General features: G+C 42.8%; 1 protein-coding gene across 1 annotated transcript in view; it reads right to left on the bottom strand.

Moving 5' to 3' along the window:
- Positions 1-15,499, bottom strand: part of LOC123503485 — a 182,411-nt gene that overhangs the window by 77,961 nt on the left and 88,951 nt on the right. Inside the window, 2 exon segments of the mRNA XM_045253308.1 lie at positions 7,028-7,110; positions 7,113-7,154. Coding sequence (XP_045109243.1) covers positions 7,028-7,110; positions 7,113-7,154 — 125 coding nt within the window.

Raw genomic sequence — 15,499 nt, 5'->3', positions numbered from 1 at the left:
ACTAGAGCTGTGTTGTGTTCACGTATGATTTACAAAGAAGACGAAGAACAAAAACAACAACAAGACATCAAACCACAAGCAGTCAAAACACAGGGCAGAGAGAGCCGTTGCAGAGGCTGACACCACGAACATCTCTGTCAACTGGACGTAATTGGGTACACTGACAACATTCCTGATGATAAGTGTAACAAATCTTCTTTATTCTTTGTGTAAAATGATGCGCAAAAAGTGTTTAACCCCTTCCATACTGTGACACATTTCTACCTTGAGATTAGTGTATGATTAGGCCATTTTATTGACATTAGGAAGGATCTATGGAGGTCAGAAGATTAATGGCGAGAGTCTTCACTATTCTAATCCCCTACATGAGTTTCTGAAGCTATATAAAACCACAAAATAGTAAGCAGAATGAATATGGAAACGCGTCATGGTACTGAAGAGGTTAAAATAAGATGCCAATTGTGCTTTGTTTCTTCTTTCTCTCTTCTTCACTCCTCCTCCCTAGTCCATCAAATATTAATATCAAAGACGATAAATGTAATAAACCAACGTCTTTTTTATGTAAAATGATACGCAAAAGGCATTTAGATTCGGATGCCAGTCATTTCTTTTCATTTTCCACCTGGTCTCCCCTCGTCCTCCCTCTCCTCCACCAAGTCTTGACATAAGCGAGAAATGTTATGCATATTTTTAATGTTTTACGCTTATATTCTTTCTCTTCATTTCCCAGACGTAAGACAATGGCCAGAAGGAAAGGTCGCGGATTTTCATGAAATATGAGAAGATCTGTGTGGAATAATTAAAGTTGGATGAAAAACTTAAGCGGTGAGAGAGAGAGAGAGAGAGAGAGAGAGAGAGAGAGAGAGAGAGAGAGAGAGAGAGAGAGAGAGAGAGAGAGAGAGAGAGAGAATATTTGCAAGATTACGTACTAAATCTTTCTTTATCATTGTTTATGAATGTATTTAACTAGTTTGATGCGCCTGTAATGCCAAGGAAATTAAGTATTAATGTATAGCGTATATTTGATAATGCATAACAACGATTAAAAATCATAATACAAACGAGATATAATCATGGAACGGAAAATTACTTATGTATTTATGATAATGGTGGGAGGCCAGATGTTGGTAAAAATCCGCTCCCAACACAGGCAGGAAACACAGGCTTGCTCTGCGGCAGCGATTATCTCGGGATTAAGAAGGAGACCAACCACGGGCCGCGCCACCACCACCATCACCCCACCTCCCCACATACCTACGCCGCACGAATGCCTCTCACTCCCTCCTTCCATCCTCCTCCTAGTTCCAGGACCATTTACGACAGCTGCACGCAAAGAAAACACACACACACACACACACACACACACACACACACACACACACACACACACACACACACACACACACACACACACACACACACACACACACACACACACACACACACACACACAGATTAGAATTTTTTTATCCAGAATTCATGCCTGCATGCTTGTCTACACTGCATGATTCATAAAAACCCTTGAAACTCGCCTCCTCCTTTCTAAAATAAAGAGAATAATTTTAATAGGAAACAAACACACCACATCCTTCTGCGAGTGACGAGTGGCTGCATCGAGGCGAGGTGAGGACTGCTGCACAGGTTCTTGCCCTTAGCTTATCAAATTGTGGAGATCTGACAGGCAGACCTGAACCTGTCACGACGCCAGAAGGCTCTTGATAGCAGCGCCTGTCTCTGCTCGTGTTACATCGATCTTCTTGTCACTACTGAGACTCTCGTTGAAGTGAGTGATTGGTAAGTCATTTGAAGCCGCATGGTGACAGGCTGAAAACGAATGCACCAAACAAATAGACGTAGATTTCCGTGTTCAGCCCCTCAACGCTGGATCTATCCAGCCATATTCCCTCCACACTGGCGGCTTGATGTACTAAGGAAGGCGCAGCGCCAAACTTTGGTTCGTTAAAGAAAAGTTCAAAGTGTTTTTAATATACATGTTTCCAAGAACGTGCCAAGAATTTCCCTACTTTCACCAAAAGCAATGTGTAGATAATGAAGGAGAAGTGGCAACCTTGGTGAGGCCTAACACAACCTGGGCCTGATCAGATTTGGTTTAGTAAGTCTTGCATAAGCTCTTACGGTGATTGGGATAGAAGCGAGCCACATGTGGAGGGATGTGTTCAGTTATCACTGTCAGGGCGCCTATAGGAACCAGAATTGAATTTCTTAAGACAAATATATGAAACTGTATTTTCAGCAGAACAAGTAAGAGGGTGGGACAACCGCTACACGGTAATTGCATTAGGCCGCGGAGGCGACAAGCTGACAAAGACAGGAAGCAGTGTGGTGTGGGTGAATATGGCTCTCTCTGACGGTATAACACTTGATAGCATTGTTCCGCTGCGCCGAATGGACGTGCGTGGGCTTGGCATTGCATGCCACTTCGCCTGCTACGTATGGGTGAGACTGACAGTATCACACGAACTGCTGACTATTGCCGTATAAGGCGAGTAGTCCTGCAGGAGTGATTTTCGGACAACAGGTAAACACAGACTCGTACACATTCAAAATTACCAATGGTGTAGCTTTCTATGTTTACTTGGGCATCTCATATAATTGTTTTCCATTGTAGAAAGGTATGAGCGTAACAATGCCTCTGTTAGGAACATTTTGATTTAAATCAATAACTGCTAATTATGCAACAAAATACAGCGTGACAATTATACTAATGTAGCAGCTGCACATCTCCTAGTGGTGAATTTCAGAATCATTACTAATGGTTAATTGGCAAAGCAGCTCGGATATCTCTTGCTAAGAGCTCTCGAGGCACTCAGCACACCTGGGCGTCATGCTCACTATTAACGTGACACATAACTGTGACAAAGCATCCTAGAAAATCTATTAATTTAGCCTACTGCTTTCTTTTTACGTAGCTACAATTAAGAAGACGCAAGCTGAACTTATAAACTATGACACTTAAAAAGAGGAATGTTTCATAACAGTAAACACCGTTGAGGCGTCTCATCAGGCCTGCAGCTTCAACTGTCGCAACTGAACAAAGAAATTAGAACGATCACAGAGCTCTCTATCTTCTTTGAATTGATTTTTCATGAACGCTTGGCTATGCACCTCATAACTCATCCTCCAATACTGGTGTTGTGCTATCCGCTGATAAAAAAGTAACTTCAACACAACGCCACAAGTGTTGCGGGGAACGCCCGAGGCTTCGGTACCTGTTAGTGAGGTGAGGTACCTTGCATTGCGTCACTGATGCTAAGATCACACAAACTAAACGTGCAGGCGCCTCTGGGTGGTAGATATTGCGGCAGTGTGGCAGAGGACAATAGAAGCAACCTGACGCAACAGAGGCAGGCTCTCTCTCTCTCTCTCTCTCTCTCTCTCTCTCTCTCTCTCTCTCTCTCTCTCTTAAACCTACTGTCTTTCTTTTCCTTTCCTTTTCATTGTCTCAGCAACTGCAAAACACACAGCGGGGAAGCCACATGACCCGGCGTTAGTGTGGGTGTCCACGAGGCCACGTCTTGTCCCGCAAACGGCCTGAGGATTATTGCGCGGCCCACCACGTCCTAAGTAACTTGGCGAGTGTTTATGACGCGACAAGACCCACAACAGGCTGCTCGTTCCCTACAGACTCCAAGACCCTGCTCCCTACAACACAAGTAAACTCTCTTTCCCTGATCCGTTTGAAGCGTAAATCTTATGTCCTTATCTTCCTCCGCATGGCCGCCTTCAAGTGTTCATTTCAGAGCGCATGGTCAACTTCAAGTGTCCTCTCCCACTCTCTCTATATCAGGACGACCCAACACCATAGACGTATGCGGATCTTTCTGTCTCTCAATGTTCTCTGTTCACGTACACTGTACAAACTCAACAACGATCTTTCCCGTTATGCTGCCTCCATTCAGAATAGTCAATGAATTTTCTTGCATTTCTCGTCTACCGTTAAGTCTTCCCATGTATGGATGTACATTGTGTGGAGTGAAAAGATCAGCATCAGAAGGCCGCTCATATCACATCAGAGAAGCAAGAAAGGAGGACATCGAAGTGATCAATAACTTTCTTTCAACGGAGAATTAAATCACGCCATTAGACACATTCATTAACACACTGTATACGTCGTGAAGGTTGATTGCTCCTCTCCTCCCAACTCTTCAACAAGACCCGCTATTAGAGCCAAGATGGAGGAGAAGGTTTCACTGGCTATCTATCATTAATTTTCCAGTATCCGGTCGGCACGCATGCAAACAGAAGTGCTTGATACATTCTACACCTTAAAGATAAATTGATGCTCTGATCTGTATCTTCATGATGTCACTTCACTTTGCGTCCCAATAAATCAACATTCTCGGGCAATAAGTGGCGCTCATAAGATGCTGAGCTGCAATATGATAGCCATGTGTAGCAAATCCTTAGAATATTAAGTTTTCTATGCCAATGTAAAGTGTGAGTGGGAGGCGGGGATTTGCGTTTCTCTCTCTCTCTCTCTCTCTCTCTCTCTCTCTCTCTCTCTCTCTCTCTCTCTCTCTCTCTCTCTCTCTCTCTCTCTCTCTCTCTCTCTCTCTCTCTCTCTCTCTCTCTCTCTCTCTCTCTCGTGACGCCCACTTCCTTCCCTAATTAATAGCGCTTCCCCTCACCTGTGTTGCCGGAGCGCACCTCTAATTAAGACCTGTGCGTGGCCGCGGGGCGTGGGATGGAGGCAGGGACGAGTGTGCAGGGCGACGAGGGGAAGTGTGCAACACAAACACGTCGCCACCACCTTGTTACAGATGTTACCTTCTCTGTAACCCTTTGTTCGACGAGTCGGAAGGTCAAGCAGCCCACTCTTCTCTCTTTCTCTCACTAAGTATGATATATTTACATCCGGCACAGGACACTCATACACACAAATACACAAACATACTCACTATCACCTTGTCCCCTAACTTGATCCATCTTGCGCCTTACCACCAGCAAGGCAAAGAGAGCAAACATGCCGGCGTTGCAGTGAACAATACCCACATAACACGCCTGGGAAAGCACCACGCCACGTGAGAGAATCAGAAGAAACACACAAATACCAGAATGAGCGTGCACGTTGCTGGAAGGACAGACTTATTCAACGTATTCTTTCGATCTTGGTGATTTATAAATTAAAACATCAGGTAAACGTAACCTGATAGCAGCTCAAAATTACTAAAACAAGTAAGAATAAAAGTGAGAAACGAGAAGAGCAAAGGCCACACTATGCAGACTAAGTAACACACCTACTGTGATGATATATCTAGTACACCACAGAAGACTGACAGTTCAATACGAGAGAACAAGTGAAAGGTAGATGAAGGAAAGGTAGACAGCCACTGACAGTATGGCAAATAACAAGTCATGGAAGATCATGACCAAACAGACAGAGGGAAAAGGTGAAATGAGATGAAAGAAAATTGGCAAAGGGAAGTAGATGAAACGAACAGAATGATGATGATAATGAAGATAATGATGTTGATGATGAGGAAGCAGCTACTTCGTTTTCGTGACGGCATTTTCCTTAAATTTTCCTGGAATTTCCCGTCAACTAAGGTGTGCCACACAAATATCCTTCGCTTCACTCACATCTCTAATTGTGATTGGGTTCGTCCCTCTGTATTTACTAGAGAGTTTTTTGGTGAAGAGCCGAGCCACGAAGGGCAGTTCGGGAGGATGAAGGAGCTATTTCTATCTTTACTGGAATTGGATCACGCCTCATAACGAAATTGCGACGCTGATGGACAGTCATTTCAAGATATCACACTTCCATTCCTTTCTCCTCCTTTCCTCCGTCCCTTGCTCAGAAATACAACGATTCTACTGCTACGCTGATACCTTCCATTCGTCCATTAAATTATCTCTTTACGGCTAATTGCGTATCATTACAGTGCTATTATCTTACAGTAATTTTTAGTGTGGTCTAAATACAGTGGACTCTGCTCCTGTACTGCTCAGAAAGAATGAGGTTGAACTACAATAGACGCCTTTCTTCCATCCAAGTTAATAAGTTACCCTTGCAGTAAAAAAAACGAAGTGTGACAGTCTTATCTAGAGTACTATTATCATTTACACTAAGTTCTAATATACAGTTTTGGTGTGCTGTAAATCTTATGTGCTCTTCCTTCACCTCCCTATACCATTACGAAAGTCAACGCTTCTCCTACCTTTCCTCCGTTCAATTAAAGGACATAACAGGTGAAACAAGACTCGTATAACAATGACACACCTGAGTGACGGCAAATATACACTTGAACCTGGCCTAGTTTTATTTATTTATTTTTTCCACCATGCTTCGTGTCTTCAAAGGTGCGAGCAGCGACCCCTCTTCACTATCCACTTTAGAAACAGGATAGCGAAACATAATATTCCTGAGTAACGAGTGAGTGAATTTGTTAGCCTTGCATTCGTTTGGTTTCATGTAATGGAGTGTTGTGCTGTCCAAGTTACAAACACTAAGCTTTCATTCACTGACTCTCCCACACACGCAACATCAAAGAACCGCCAACTCAGATGCACAAAACAAATGAACGTGATCCCTTTTACTGTTGACTGACTGAAAATTGAAGCACCTCTAGTTTGGCGAAATAAGATTAATCCCCAGAGGAGTATTCAGCACTTCTTGTCGCGGTTCGAATGGATATGAATTATTGCACAGTTGAAATACCACCCCACAACTTCCTGAGAAACTGACTCCTACTCTCGTGAACTATGTAGATGGGACTAAGATAGCTTGAGAGAGAGAGAGAGAGAGAGAGAGAGAGAGAGAGAGAGAGAGAGAGAGAGAGAGAGAGAGAGAGAGAGAGAGAGAGAGAGAGAGAGAGAGAGAGAGAGAGAGAGAGAGAGAGAGATGTACTCATATCATAATTACTCGTATTCTCTCCTCTGTTCATTCTGCACCTCGAAACGAAACAAAAGAATCAGATTTTCAAGACGTGTTTTCATCATCGACAAAGAAACATGAATGAAACACACACACACACACACACACACACACACACACACACACACTTACCCGCCGTCGAAACTCCTGCGGGATGCCCCCTGGTAGCCTGGCACACATCATCATGGCGTCGTGCCACTGCCTGAAGCCAGAGTCCCGGGCAGCGGCGCCACGGAGAAGCGGATCCTGGTGTCCTGGCCTGTGGGAAGCAGAGGAGGGAAGAGGGTGAGTGACCTGGTAATGGAGGAAAGAAGGGAGCGAAGACGGGAGGGACTGTGACCTAATAACGGAGGGAGGGAAGGAGAGAAGGTAGAAATTGCGAGTGACCTAATAAAGAGTGAGGAAAGGAGAGGAAGTATAAAGGGAAGGAGGGACGGAAATGAGCAAGTGTCCCGAGAGGCGAGAGGAATGTCTAAATAGCCAGTCTGATCGGGGAGGAAGCAAGGTAAGGAGCAATAAAGAGGCAAGATTACGCAGTGAGGAGGGTAAGAAATAATGCAAGGGAAAGTAGCCTGGTGGAGTAAGACAGGATAGATTGTATGAGTCACTTTGTTAGTTTATCTGTACTTCAACTATTCATTCTCTTAATCTATTCAATAATCTATTTAACTTGTCTTTGATGACGGTGTGAGTGTTAGGATAGGGCAAGTACACGAGGCTTCCCAAAAGTTACTAGAACAAAATTAATCGATTGTTTATGAAAAGTTTACAGTCGAGGAAATAAAATGAAAAAAAAGAACCAGAAGAGAATAGAAAAGATAGCAAGGGCAAGTTAATGAGTAAAGTTGTAGATGACACAGGAGAACAGTTAAAGACAAGTACAACATCATGTCAGTAGAGTACCCAACAATTGTAGAAGAAAATAAGAGATATCAACACTTCAATTACATTACAGCTGAAGGGACAGTCTGAGAAAGGGATAGCCAGGCAGTGAGTGAAGAGCGGGATCTGTATGAACAAGAGTAATAAAGCGAAGAGATACTAAGTTTTATTGCGCTGTAAAGTCCTTCGAGTCCGCTTTTTGTTTTTTTGCCCTTGTCCAGAGCTTCTCAAAAAAGTATACATTGTAGCTCTCCTTGGACCTTATTTAGACTACCCATCTCAGTTCAAGGTATCGCAGCTGTACAGAGACAAATCACAAATTCCTGGAAGCTGTTCGAGGGACATTCGGGCGACTTGTAAACTTTAAAGGAACGAGGCAAGAGTAAGGGCTTTGTAGTTGTATATTGGTTCATTACCATAAGATACGTTTGGCTACGAGGAAAGCTACAACTGTATGGTGCTTCAATTATCCTGCAAAGTGAGCTTCATAGCTCTCCTTAGCTTAAGCTAAGGAGAATGAAATTGTGTTCCGCTCAGACGTTCAGGAATAGTGTTCTGGGAATAAGTTATTTAATCTACGGAATAGGAAAGCGCAAAGAAAACCTCATTTCCCTTCATAATTATGAGACACTCGTGTTTTCAGGAAAGCTGGAAGACCAACCACTCTTTGGCAGGAGCTTCCAATTACAACTGATGGAGGAGTCTCATTTCTCCAACACCACACCGGCGTATTTTCAAGGGAGATGATGACATTTAAATAAGATCTCAGTGATGAGCTTCCGCTTCCGCACGTTGAAATACATCTGGTTTTCTTTACCTATACTTTAAAAATAGAAGCGGCAAAAGAAGGACGATGGAGAGGTGTATGTTGAGCAGTTTCGAGTGTCGAATATAAAACAAGCATCATTTGATTGTACACAGATCAAAGCAAGACAGTCTTCACCCTAACGTGCGAACGGATACTAAAAAATCATACATAGAAATTCCGGAACAATTCAATAAATTCCCTTGAATTCTTTCAGAAGGAGTACATGCAAACTAGACCCATTAGACCCCTTTGCCAGAAAGAAGGCTGGAGAAGTAGGAACCATGCAGCAATCTGACATTTCTTGATAATTCTCCTTACACCCTTTAACTTCACACTCGGGAAACGAAGAAACCAGACACGGCAGCCCCAAGACATCCAGTACAAGCGACTACCGTGAGAGAGAAGCGTTTGTGTCCCCGTGCCCCCAGCAAATGATTAGTGCTGGAGCATACACATGGTACACACAGGACAAGCCAGGTTTAGGTAGGCCAGGCGTCTTGCATCGTGTCTTGATGATGCAGGAGGAATGAAGGGATGGGACAGCAGCATTGTAGAGATAAGGCTGAGGTAGGGAAGAGGGGGCTGAAATTACTGATATGGAGAAAGATAAGGAAGAGGTAGAAAGAGAAAAAAGAGAGAAAATCAGGGAATATAAGTAAGAAGGGACAAATAAGGAAAAATAGTAGGGAATAATAGGGAAGAAAGACTGGAATTACGAGGATATGGAGACAGAAACATGGAGGAAGATAAGGATAAATGTAGAAGGAGATGGAGAGGAAATAAGGGAATAGAAATAAGAAGGGACAGGAAAGGATGAATACTAGGGAATGGTAGGAAAGGAAGGCTAGAATTACGAAGATATGAAGAAAAAAACATGGAGGAAGATAGGGAAGAGGAGAAAGAAAGAGATGAAGAAAGGAAAATAAGAGAGAATAAGGAAACATGGAAGGATAAGGAGATAGAGACCGAAACAAAACTTAAAATAAGGAACAAATAGGAAAATAAAACTGGAAAGTGAAGAAATAAAAAACAGAAACACCAAGATAAGAAAAAAATGAGAAAAAGGAAGAATGAGAGTACCATAGAAGAAAGAGGAGAACTGGAAGTAAGAAAAATTTGAGGAATCATTGTACGGTAGCTTATTTCTTTCACTGCAGAGGGAGCGAGGGAAGAGGGGAGGTGGAATACAGAGCAGCCTGATTGTGTGGCGGAAGGTGGTGGTAAGGAGAGAGAGAAGGGAAGCAGCGGACTCATGTAAAGAAGTTCATTGGTGGAGGGAGATGAGCGGAATGGAAAGCAGAATACTAAGTGAGGAGAAGAGCGGGAGAGGGAGTGAGGGAAGGAAGGAAGGAGAGAAGGAAAATACAAGACGAGAGTGGGATGATGATGATGATGACATGAGGAGGAGGAGGAGGAGGAGGAGGAGGAGGAGGAGGAGGAGGAGGTTAGGGAAAAGGAAAATAAGGAAAACAGTGATGAGAACAATGGAAGAAAAGTAAAAAATAAAAAATCCAGACACATAAGTTTCTTTCCGCTCTAGAAAAACTACGTGTTTGAGAGAGAGAGAGAGAGAGAGAGAGAGAGAGAGAGAGAGAGAGAGAGAGAGAGAGAGAGCTACAATAACAGCAGCCCAATCACCCACGTCTCCCGAAATAAGCCTCTACGTCCTGTACAACCCCCCAAAAAAAAAAAGACTGGGAAAGAAAAGAAGATACAGAAAGGAGAAAAAATAGTCCACCGTTCACTTCCACCAGAACCAAAACTAATGCCACTCCATCACTAAGCCCATCACGACCACCACCACCACCACTCCATGACACCAGAACAAGGACGATGAAGATACTGACAACGATTAATGACTTCAGTTCCCTCGTCCACCTTCACCGTCACAACTCATCACTCAGACATTAGAGACAGTAACAAAGGAACATAAGACTGGGATATGAGTAGTAAAAGGCTTAGGAAACGCAATGTATTCATGTCTATACTATTACTATTGGGATCGTGATGGTTCAGCTGGTAGTGAGATAAAAGAGAATTATTTTGATCTTAGGTTGTAGCGCGGCAGTTCCTCGGGCTAACTCAAGCGTGAAACACAAGGACGTATATGTATTTTTTAAGTTGAAAACGCTAGAAATTGAAAGTAAGTGCATCTGTCATCTCCATCAGGTTAAACTTCGGTCTTATCCTCTGGTGGATATATCGCACGAACCACCTCGTGTACTGGAGTGTCGCTAGCATGTGTCAGTGTATCAGACTTTGTTAATTTGCACAGCTTTCCGCCCATGTGTCGCTGCCTTTGTTATAACGGGGAACACTGCTGCCTTCCGTGTACTAGTTGTCTTTTTATGCAGGTGCAATGCCAATCTGTCCTTTCATCACGAGTATCGGATGGCGTGTCAGTATCGTCAGCATTCGTCTATCAGCACCACTGTATGTTGCTGTCTTTCTTACATTGAGAGACACTCTAGCCTCTTCCTTCTCGGGTGTCAGCTGTCTTTATATGCAAATCACGGGCGTACCTATCTCTTATTACTGTGTTGTAGGATGTATCAGTATTTTCAGCCTTCATCAATCCGTATCACGTTTCTACCACTTCGCTGCCTCACTCAAGAGACACCCCAGCCTCTTTCCAGTGTACAAGCATTTACCTTCCTGTTAGTTTTTATCCTTATCGTGACGGGTGGCGGTGATGGAAGAGGTTGGCGATTTCTCTTGCTCCTGACAGTTTGGGGGATTATTACTGAGGCAGTCTGTCTTTCTGAGGGGTAATCAATCAAGTTCGCTGCTATCAAGCCACAGAAATTTCTTCCATGGCTGTAATTAATCAGCCACACACTGAACCACACAGCCTTGGCGTCAATACAAGACGTGTATCGCCTTAAAGTGTTGGTGTTCTTTGCTTTACGTAGCGACGAATTTCGATCATTTCTCTTATTCAGTATTCCATTACTGATGGCAATGTCATGGAAAAGATATATGCAAATTGCAGTATGAGGTAAAAATTCAGTAGTGTCCATTTAACCGTTAAAATAAATTGTTTCATTTCAGTTCTGGCAGGTGTGGAAAAATATTGACAAAAAAAAAGTGAGGAAGCTTCACAAGCACCATGGCTCAGAACATATTTATGAAATTATCATTAGCTGCAGCAACACTAAATATACAAATAGAACATATATTGCTTATTGCAAACTTTATAAAGATTAAATGATAAAATGTAAAGTTGGCCACAAGGGATCAGTTCATTATTTGAAGGATTGATCACCCTTCGAGCTTGTGTCGATATTTGCAATGCGGGATAAACCCTTCTCTGTAACGAAGATCGTCAATAAATCCTTGGGAGATAAGATGAGCAGGCGAGACTACTAGTGAGATGAGGGTGTACTCATGGCGGAGGTCAAGTCCATTTACTCTTTCCATTTGTGGCTGGTCCATAAATAGCTTTCGGAGGAAAGTAAACCTAAATGAGATGAAAGTGATTCTTTATTGCATTCCGAGGAGAGGGAGTCTTACTCAGTAGAGATTCAAGGAGAAGGAAGATGCAAAGGTAGGATGGAGTGAACAATTTCAATGTCTCGTTCTTCTTCAACATAAGTTTGTCCATAACAGTAGTTCACCAAGCATCTCATTACGAAATAATAGATGTTCTTAATGTACTCCTTCTTTCCACATTTTTATATTAAACTTAAATTATCTTTTTCTTCCTCCGCTCATGACGTACACACACACACACACACACACACACACACACACACACACACACACACACACACACACACACACACACACACATAATAACAAGTCGGCTACGTCAGCCAAGAATAATGGAGAATCTTTTCCGCTGTCTTCTTTTAGATTCTCGTATAATTATAGTTTGGCTTGAAAAAATATATGACAGCGACAGCGTGGAGGGGAAATGGAGTCTCGTGTGTGTGTGTGTGTGTGTGTGTGTGTGTGTGTGTGTGTGTGTGTGTGTGTGTGTGTGTGTGTGTGTGTGTGTGTGTGTAAAGTATTCTACCTGTCACTACCAATCCTCGCAACCTCCCAATCCCCACACACACAGCTACCTTGAATAACAACTTAACTCCACCGTCCACACACATCTACCTTGAATAAGAAATTAACTCCTCCTCCCACTTAGGTTCCTTTCCTCGTATTCATTATCTATACGAGAGAAGAGCGAAAGAAAAGACCGGAAAACTCAAACAGGGACAGACAGGTGGCGGGGAAGCTCAGAGGAGACGAGACAGGTGAGAGCTTCGAAACAAGAGGAGAAAAGGGACAGAACTTCACAATGATACCTTCTCCTCCCAAACAATACACGGAATAAAAAAAAATACCTGAACGACCAGAACACGTAAACAAAACATACGATCTACAATTGAGTGGAAAAAAAGAAAAGAAAAGAAAACATTTTGACTCTCAGTGTGTTCCAATAATTCTTTCACCTTTTCTTTTCCCCTTTTTTTTCGTTAGTTTTTGAAAAGGTTTACTCTTCTACCTGGCCTTTTGTCCTCTCCCTGCCTCCGTCTGGCTCTCTTTAGCAGGTAAATGCTTTTGTGAGGAGAGGAAAAAGTAAAGCAGATGCAAGACTCGGTAAATAAAACATAAAACAGGAGGAAGGAGGAAGGAAATATTATTATTATCTGCAGGAGGAGGAGGAGGAGGAGGAGGAGGAGGAGAAGGAGAAGAAGAAGAAGAAGAAGAAGAAGAAGAAGAAGAAGAAGAAGAAGAAGAAGAAGAAGAAGAAAAGAAAAAAAGATGAAAAAAAGGAAGAGATGAGATTAAAAATGACGAAACAGAACAACAACAACAACAACAACAACGGCAACAAACAACACAAGCAAGAACAGGAAGAACAACAACAATACAACAGACAAAGACGAAAAAAAATGTATAAATAAGTAAACACAGACACGATACAGAAATACGGAGAATGGGACAATGGGACGGAAGTGAGTGGGGCAGTCGCTAAAGGTTTTCTCTCCTCCTCTTTCTCCTCCTTCTTTCTCTCCCTCTCGAAGACACAGCTCCAGCACCTGCACGTTCTCAGTGTGGTTGTATGCGGTGGGCGGGCAGCAGAAGGGGGCGTGAGGCAGTGACATATGGAAGGACAGGGCAGGGTTGGGCTTAAGTGCGTCTGGTTTGTGGGTTGGCCTCTTACGCTCACTCTCACTAGTTCGCTCGCTCGATTATCCACTCTCTCTCTCTCTCTCTCTCTCTCTCTCTCTCTCTCTCTCTCTCTCACTTTCCTTACTCACTCACTTATTGCTCTTTTCACGTTACGTCACACAGGTAAGCGCTCTCTCTCTCTCTCTCTCTCTCTCTCTCTCTCTCTCTCTCTCTCTCTCTGCACGGTGAACAATTTCCTGCTATCTCGTTTCATGTGCAATGGAAGGTAGCTTTTACAATTTTCCAGATGAGAATTTGGATGGTTGTAGCATATGGAATGGATGGAAGGCTGGAAGGTGGGAGGTGGGGCGGCGGGAAGCAGAAGAATGGCAAGATCTGGTGATGGGAAACTGAGAAATGGTGGATATGTGGAGATGAAAAAGGATAGTCACTTGAAACGATGAGAAAGTAAAGGCTAGAGAAAGAGAGGAGAAGCTGAAATCCAGAGTAAATCTTCCGTACCGTAGCATTTCCCCGGCGCCGTCAGTAGGGCAGAAAGCTTCCACTCGTTATTTGGGATCGAAAGAATTAAAACTTCCTTCTAAGGATACTTTTTTCTCCTCCGCTGACTTATTATAATTTTCCTCTTTTCTGGTAGCGAAGTAAGCAGGTTAAAAATAAGCTGTTTACTGGCTGCTCATTTCTGTGAGTGCCTCTTCAGGTAATTCTTTTCCCTCAAACTAGTTTCCTCCTCTTCCTCTTCCTCTTCCTCCTCCTCCTTATCTGCTTCCTTGCTTCAAATTACATTAACTAAATTACGCTGGTAAAACAATGGTAATTTTTAACTTTCCTATACGAGATGGGATAAAATTTTTGTTATTTTCCGGCACTCTCTTTTCCTCTTGCCCAAGAGAACAGCACCGGCATGAGAGCAGCTGTGCCTCGAAGGATACTCGAATACACACCCTGGCCACGCCTTAACGCCTAATATTTCAGTACTTCATCTGAGGACGCCACGGACATCTTCAAGCACAGTTGTGGGTGTACTGAGTTATATCAAATAGCCATCTTTAAAATTAATGAAAAAAAAAAAAGTTGTAAAGTTTGGTTTGTGAGAGCTGATCTCGATGGCTTGGGTCACCTTCAATAGGAAAAGCAAACTATGGTGCGGCATCTTAAATAGGTTATAATATTAATAATCAACCATACGAAACAGTACCAGTAATAAACTAACGCGTACAGTCTCACCCAATACCTAAACAAAACACGTGTGAGTGGATATGCGACAAAAAGAAAAATCCTCCACTTTTCACAGGAGAAAACATAAAGCTAAACATCTATGTGTAAAAGACAATTCCCTACAGCATTCCCCTGAGCTATGAAGTAAAGGTTACAAGTTACACAGTACTCCACCAAACATTAATTAAATCAGTGACTGGATTCCTTACACCCACAAAAGTAAACAAATAAATAAACAAATAAATAATGCAGACAATAACACAAGGGCGGCTAATTATTATACAAAATACACTGCAACCATCAGACACTTTGCAACAATAATATTACTACTAAGCGGTGTTTTTTTTATTTTGTTAGAGAGAGAGAGAGAGAGAGAGAGAGAGAGAGAGAGAGAGAGAGAGAGAGAGAGAGAGAGAGAGAGAGAGAGAGAGAGAGAGAGAGAGAGAGAGAGAGAGAGAGAGAGAGAGAGAGAAATACAACACCTATAAAACAACAGGTCTTACAGCCACGCACACATCCCTTTAGTACACCCACCACCACCAACACCACCACCACCACCATCA

This window comes from Portunus trituberculatus, chromosome 14 (assembly GCF_017591435.1).
Source record: "Portunus trituberculatus isolate SZX2019 chromosome 14, ASM1759143v1, whole genome shotgun sequence".
Lineage (NCBI taxonomy): Eukaryota > Metazoa > Arthropoda > Malacostraca > Decapoda > Portunidae > Portunus > Portunus trituberculatus.
This window is presented reverse-complemented; position numbering and strand designations above follow the sequence as displayed.